This window comes from Prosopis cineraria, unplaced genomic scaffold (assembly GCF_029017545.1).
Source record: "Prosopis cineraria cultivar Desert tree isolate PC_DT_omini unplaced genomic scaffold, ASM2901754v1 PC10, whole genome shotgun sequence".
In the NCBI taxonomy this organism is placed as follows: domain Eukaryota; kingdom Viridiplantae; phylum Streptophyta; class Magnoliopsida; order Fabales; family Fabaceae; genus Prosopis; species Prosopis cineraria.
Window position 1 is genome coordinate 35128750 of NW_026555341.1, and position 7551 is coordinate 35136300.

The window sequence follows — 7551 nt, forward strand, 5'->3', positions numbered from 1 at the left end:
TCGTCGACGCGGAAATGGAAATGCATTCGGAGGTGTGAGTGTGGAGAATTCGGGATATTTCCCGGCAGCAAAGATATAAATACTCTCTTCGATCATTGGTTAAAGCAAAAATAATAATAAATAAAAACTAAAATGAAGGTTAAAGCAAAAATATCTTTTCTTTTTTAAAAATATTTTTCACCTAACTGTCGATATTAATTAAATTTTTGTATACACTAAAATTGCATATTTTTTAAACTTTTAAGATAATATTACTGTAATCAAAAATTTAAAAAAATTATACTTTAATCCAATATAAAGACAACGTTTGGCTTGATTTTAAAATTTGTTATCATCTGTTATTAAAAAAAAATTAAAGAATTTGTTTTGATCGTTTATAGTACTCAAATGTAAACAAAAGTTTATTTTATTTCATAAAAAACAACTTATTTTAGAATTTTTGACACGTGCTTATTAAATTAATAAAAAATAATTTATTATTTCAAAAATTGTTATCTTCACATAAATTTGTCACTCATCCTAAGCATATAAAAAATATAAACAATAATTTGTTTTATTTGAAACTTGTTAACTGTATGCATATGTAAGTTTCTTATTTGTTACTCTCTTAAGTATAAAATATACTCACTCTGTTTAAAAATATAAGGCTTTTTTGATGAGTTGGATGTTAAAAAATATAAGATATTTTTAGTCTTTCGCAGTGTAATTATTGCTTTTTTTTTTTCAAAAATTCCCTTATTAATAATAACTTTATATGTATTATAAGGTGTTTAATAAGAATAAATATGAAAAAATAGAATTAGTTTGAAAATAGAAAATTACTTTATTAGGGGGTAAAATTTGATTAAAAATGCCTTACATTTTTGAATGAATGGAATAAGTAATTTTTTTAATTAATTTTTATTTATAATATAAGTAATTTACTATTTGTAGAAATTATTTTTTTCATTTTATTCATTGTATTTAATGACCCAATTTTTTTTTTCCCTCATCATTCTCTATCTTTGTCTAACTTAATTTATCATTAGTAGTTGGGATTAAAGCTAAAAAAATTATGATTTACTTTTGATGAGAATAAAAATATAATTAAATTTTTCTCATATGCAGATTATAGTTAAAAATTGCATACTTCTATTTTAAATTAAATAGAGAACTTATTTGGTCATACACTTATCTTTTCATTACAAGTTGCATACTCCTTTCCTTAAAAAATATAAGGCATTTTTTGAGGAGTTGAATATTAAAAAATATAAGATATTTTTAATCTTTTGAGATGTAATAATTACTTTTTTTTCAAAAGTACCCCTACTAATGGATGAATTTATATTTATTGTAGGGTGTTTAATATCAACAAATATAAAAAGATAGGATTAGTGTGAAAATATTTTAAAATTTTAATGTTTATAAATATTAAAAGAGTTTTGTAATTTAAGATATTAGTAATAAATTTAAAAATATTTTTAATCTTTATAATTTTATTTTTTAAAATATAGGGACTATTATTTAAGAGATTAAAACCTTAAAGACTAAGTTATAAAAAATAAAGTTCAATGATTGATTTACAATCAAGTTAAAATTTTAAGAATTGAGTTATAATGAGTTAAAATTTAAGGATTGGGTTACAATTAAGTTAAAATTATAAAGATTAAATGATTAATTTTTTCTATAACAAAATATCAAGAAAAAAAAATAAAGGAAAGTCAGCTAGTTACTATTTATCAACATAGCTAGACACTTTAGTTACTTAAGATATATACTCCCTCGGTTTAAAAAGATAAGATATTTTTAATTAAATTTTATCTCTAATAAAATAGTTATCTACTTTTAAACTAACTATATTTTTTATATTTATTCTCATTAAATATCCTACAATAAATATAAAATTAGTCATAAATAGAGACACTTTTAAAAATAATAATAATTACATCTCAAAAGATTAAAAATATCTTACATTTTTTATATTCATCTCTTTAAAAAATATCTTATATTTTTAAATAGAGGGGATAGAATTATAGAATTATAAAATAGGTATAGATGGAGACTAGCATTAATAAGTTTGGTGTGCATATCATTATCTGGAGATAAGAGAAGAAAATTTGGCCACCAAAACAACGAGAAGAAGATAAGAAAATAAATGCCAACCGAAGTGATTTTAATATTCTTTCAACTACACAGCAACAACAATAATCAATACTCCTTCTCTTTAAAAATATAAAATATTTTAAATCTCATTTTTAATAAAGTGATTAATTATTTTTAAATTAATATTATTTTTTTATATTTTTTATTTAATAAGATGTTTTACTTTAAAGTAAATATAAAATAATTTATTTATTATAGACACTTTTAAAAAAAATACAATGATTATACATTATAATACAAAAAATACCTTATTTTTTAATAAAAAGAATATATTTTATCAAATTATTAAAAAAATATAATTTGTTTCACAAAAGTGTCTTTAATAATAATTACTTGTATCATTTAAAGTTATGCACAACAAGAGATACTTCTTCAAAATTACAATATACTGTATTAGTAGACACTTCACAGTTGTAAAATGAAAAATTAGGAAAAACATTAATCTCAAAAGAAAATTTATATTTTTACAATTATACTTTCATTAAATATCTTACACAAGTATTTTAATAATGTCAATTAAAATTCAAATGCATTATTTTTTTCACAAAAAAAGTAATAAATAAAGTAGATGTATAGTTGAAAAAATAATTATAAAAACTACCTAACATTTTATATTTTGGATGAAATAGAATTTCTAGAAGACATCATATATTGTGGTTTGGAGAAAAGTAGCCTTTAGTCTAATTTTATTTGTTTACTAAAATATTATTCATTAACCTAATAATAATATGCTTTTTAAGAAAATATTTAGTTTTCAGGCCCAAAAACACTAAATATATAGTTTCATGAATGATCTCAGTCAAAATTAAAAAGAAAACTAAAATGTATATGAATAGAAAAGAAAAAATTTTAAGCATCGGTCTAATCATCTTGGGGAAAAATTTATAATAATAAAAAAAAATGTTGTGTCAACTTAAGATGAGTTATATTTCTAAATCAACAAAGTCATCTCAATCAAAACTAAACCGACAAGCCACATGATTAACAGCCAATGATCCCAGAAGGCACCTTAACTGATATGAGTAAAATGAGCATGGTTTGATGCAAAATCTCGGAAACAAGTTCAAACCCACATAGAAATCTGCACTTGAGATTCTCAAAGCCTAAACTCTTACAGATTATGGACATTTACCATCTTCCCTTTCTCTTCACTGAACTCTGAACGTAGAGTCTGGTAATATTGGCTTGTTGAGTTTCCTATCATAACAGTGCAGGATATATACAGTCTGAAGCTCATCATCAAGTGCTTAAGCAATATGCCCTTAAAGACTGTCATTGTTCATAGCATACGGCTGAAGTCCATTTCGAGATTCGGCCAACATCTCGAAATATGCATGAGGTCCCCAGCCTACATAATAAAAGCGAAACAAAAAAATTAAAATTAAGCCACATTTTGACTAGTCTTTCTTTCTTTCTATTATTTTTTATTTTTCTATCTGATGATTTACAGTACATTATCATTATCAGAATCCTAAGTAAAGGAAGGACTCAAGTATGAATGCGTCACAATGACTTCCATGTCCTAACATGGTGTTGTGGCTTCCCAAGGCAAAGCAACTCCACAAGCTTGAGAAAACATGGATTGGAAGGTCTCTAACGTGGACAACAAACATGCTGGCATATTACCTATTTGCTTAAAATCATATCGAATGGTTTTGCTAACCAACCCTAAAGATAAAATTCGACATAAACATAACCAACCTTAGTAAAAAAAGTGAAATAAATAATTTTGAATCTTGTAAAGAGAGGTAGAGAAAGATTAAAAAGAATACTTATAAAAATTATTAACGAGACCTTTTAGTTAACAATGTAACTAAAAGCTTAGTTAATGATAGATTATAATAACATCATGTAATTTATGTAGCCGACCCCACCAAACGGGATAAAGTTTATTGTTGTTGTATTGGTTCTAAGAAGGATATTTCATACCAGCAGCATGAAGCATAGACATTTATTCATGTACGAGAACATATTTCTTTGGCACACATCTTCAGATGCTAATAATTACAATAAGAAACCATTTTGTTAGGGTAGAACACATGTTAAAAGAAAGAAAACAAGACAAAAAGGAAAGGTGGAGAACAATATTATTAATTAATGTCAAAAAGAATGAAAGAACAATTCATGGACATACCATCTCTGTCATGCGGAGGTGGAAAGAATTGCAAGTAGCAAAAAGATGCTACTGTTATACCTGCATAAAAGATGCTCAAATAAGAAACTACACAGAAATAAAGAGAAAAAAAATGGTATGTTTGAATTTGTGGTTGCAGACAACAAAATATACCTAAAAGACCTCCGGCAAATACATCTTGCCAATGATGCCAATAATCATCAACTCGAGAGACGCCAACCATAGCTGCCATGAGGATTGGCAAGAAAACAATACAGAGCTTTGCGATGTGGCCCCTACGATCAAATGCCCTAACTTTCCCAGATAGATACCAAGCAAGAAAGCCAAGACCAGCAAAAGACCCTGCACACAATAAGCGAGTCTTTACGAGACTTTTTTGTGGGATTCTATGAAGCCTGTGACAAAATTTTAATTGAGGGCAGAAAATTGAAATCTATCCCCAAGATAAATCAATGAAACCATAGTACATACAAGAGGTATGCCCACTTGGAAAGCTTTTGTATCCCTCTTTGACAACACTCGCACGTCCAGTACATTGAACATCTCTTGTATATGTGTCGATCACCTGATTATATCACCCACCAATTCACCAATGCCATGCTTAGGGAGCACATTATTAAACAAAAGCAATTTTTATCACATGAAAAGGATGATAATCAGGTAATCTAACTGGTTTAAAATTTATAACATGGAGAACCCACCTCTTTGCCATTGGGAAAACAACGCCAGAAGAAATCTGGACGTGGCCGTCCAATCCCATCTTTAATAGCATCAGTTACAACCGCAGTAATGAGTACAGAATCCAGAAGACCTGGACACACATTTGGCAGTGATGGTCAAAACAGTGTAACGAGGTAACGTTTCAAAAACTTCAAAACGTACCCAATATAGCCTGGTGGAAGTCGTAAACATCCTTGCGAATGATGTAGTAAACAAGAATGACAATAAGAGGCACCAATATTGCTATCAACTGTCCAGAATAATGAAATTCAAGAGTTTATCTTTTGATTTGATCTAGCTAAGCATCAGCATAGCATGTAACATCAGCATGGTATAAATTTCTTAGGATGAAATTGATTCCAGGAAGAAGAACTTACTGGAACAGCCCAAAATGGAATTGTGTTATCTTTCAATGGGAATCTCAGGTCTGTCAACATCCACTCTCCGACAAAGCGGTGGAATGGATCTATCACATTCAAAATTACATCAATCACCGCAAGAAGTATGAGAATCAACCAGTCATGCAAATGTCTTCTAGCCACCTTCGCTCCATGTGATCGGATAGTGTGCGCACCCAATTGGATTTCAGGCATTTCTAGTTGGAGGGAAAATGTAGCAGGAGTCATGTTAGAAATTAAAGAACCAGAAATTAGGGTAAATAAAATGAGAGCAAAGACAGATTGGAATACATGATGAAGAAATGTCACAGACAGAGACATTTGCAGTTATGAAGTGACACCAAGAAAATAGAACAAAGCAAAAGTCATCTAGCAAAACAAAACAGAGCAGCGCAGAAAATATTATACCTCAACCAGAATTCTCAAAAAAGTACCCCATTTGTCAGTTGGTCAATTGAGAAAGGAAATTTAAAAACCAATGTTCATTTTTTTTTTTTTGAATAAAAGACATGGCCAGGACCATACAATGGTTACAAAAGTCAACACATATTAGAGTTTAAGGTGTTCCTACATCCTATAGGCCATTTGTTATAAATAAAGAAACTATAGTTGTCATGTAAAGTTTCTCGTCCCAGCAAATTAGCACACCAATATTCATTTTTTGGTACTCAAGGAATCCAGTGATGCGCTTACAAGGTTTGCTATTGCTTTCCATTTAATTAGTGTCATTAAATTTTGACTTAAGCTAATGCTTGAAAGTATGTGATTATGTATCATTATCACCAAAATTTAGCTCCGTAACTGTACTATCTTACCAATATTTACCGTTTCTAATATTTTATTTCCATATCATTGTCATTGGAGGTCATATTGATGACATTTTGCCTATTTGTAGCTTTCTTGTCTCTGCCCTTGACAGGAGGTACGAACATAATCCTCGCTTTAAGCCTTGAGGTCACAGTCGGGATTGTAACTAGGGCCACAACTTTAATATCCTTAGGAACAAAAACTGTTACTCCACCCTTTCGGTTTCCTTTTTTTTTTTTTTTTGTCAAATCTAATTTGTTACCCAAGCAAGAGTTCATTCAAGGCTCCTCAAACCCCAAAGAAATGAACAATAAACTCCCGTGCAGACAATTATTTGAACATCATATGGTTCAGATAATATATAATAGTAATTTTTTTTATTTCATTCTTGTCCGTTTAAACATAACTTTCCCCTGTTAGTGAAAGAAAGAAAACCTAATTCTGAGTCACTTGGACAACTTTCGGCTTAGTTTTGAATGTCACGGTTCTGCAGAAATGATTCCTCAAGTAATTTGCTGTTTCAGTTTCAAGCATAAAATTGAAAAACTTGCAAGAATTTCATTCCCTTTTTTTTTTTAAAATAAGTATGACAAACAACTCGCAGGAACCGATAGCGAGGATCATCAGTAAATTATAGATAGCAGAGGATGTCAGAAGTTTATAAATACAGACCAAAATCTCCTGTCAGTCATGTCAGATGGAATAACTGAACTTGCAGACAAAGAATGTAAAAGGCCAGGATTTCTAATTTCAAATTTAAACTATATTATAATAATTAACAGTAGAAGAAAAGGAAAGGAAAGAGGCATAATAAAACTGAAGGAAACAAACACGCTTTACAGTATAACTTCTGAAAAAAGAAAACGAAACTCGAATAACCGTAAAAGAAGTGATAATGAAACAACTGAAACAGCACTGGGAAACACAATGCAGAATTGGGAAGAGAGAAATAGAGGAAGCAGCTCTTACCTGCGCTAAAATTCAAAGTTTGAGAGGAGGAAAACGGGAATTGAGGAACGAGAGAGAAGGCGCCTGGGAGGAACGTGGAGAGTGAATAGAATATGGAAAATAGGAATGTGAAGGAAGAGAGAAAAGCATCTAATGGCTGATTTTTTGCTTAGCGACTTTGTGTAATGTGCCCTCTGCAATGTTGAGAAAAGCCGGGAAATGAAGACCGGTGGGCCTGATAGCGACAAAAAGAAAACTGAAAAGGGGTAAATACCAATTTTTTAACTTTAAACTTTAAAGTGTAATTAGTTTTCTGGATATTAAGAAACTTTTTTAATTTATATCCCTCTTAACCCCTTGATTAGTTAGGGGTCATATAAGGGATGTGAGAAAAAATTAATT

The 7551-nt window shown here is 29.4% G+C and overlaps 1 protein-coding gene across 2 annotated transcripts; it reads right to left on the reverse strand.

Moving 5' to 3' along the window:
- Positions 1-3045: 3045 nt before the first annotated feature.
- LOC129284366 (lipid phosphate phosphatase 2-like) lies at positions 3046-7301 on the reverse strand. 2 transcript variants are annotated; one of them, XM_054919823.1, is made up of 8 exons: positions 7171-7301; positions 5374-5591; positions 5159-5246; positions 4978-5087; positions 4748-4841; positions 4430-4618; positions 4277-4336; positions 3046-3490 (listed from the first exon to the last, which is right to left on the reverse strand). In XM_054919823.1, exons 2-8 carry the CDS (start codon positions 5587-5589, stop codon positions 3405-3407), a joined length of 843 nt encoding a protein of 280 aa, XP_054775798.1. In that variant the 5' UTR covers positions 5590-5591; positions 7171-7301; the 3' UTR covers positions 3046-3404. The 2 variants fall into 2 exon arrangements, with proteins under 2 accessions (XP_054775798.1, XP_054775799.1); XM_054919824.1 differs by lacking the exon at positions 3046-3490 and adding an exon at positions 3901-4139.
- Positions 7302-7551: the final 250 nt, after the last annotated feature.

Excerpts from the sequence above, each read along its gene's own strand:
- LOC129284366 (XM_054919823.1), bottom strand. The coding sequence starts at position 5,589 with ATGCCTGAAATCCAATTGGGTGCGCACACTATCCGATCACATGGAGCG. Across the intron at positions 5,088-5,158 it reads CTTCCACCAGGCTATATTGG|GTCTTCTGGATTCTGTACTC; the intron begins GTACGTTTTGAA and ends ATGTGTGTCCAG. Across the intron at positions 4,842-4,977 it reads GTTTTCCCAATGGCAAAGAG|GTGATCGACACATATACAAG; the intron begins GTGGGTTCTCCA and ends TGATATAATCAG.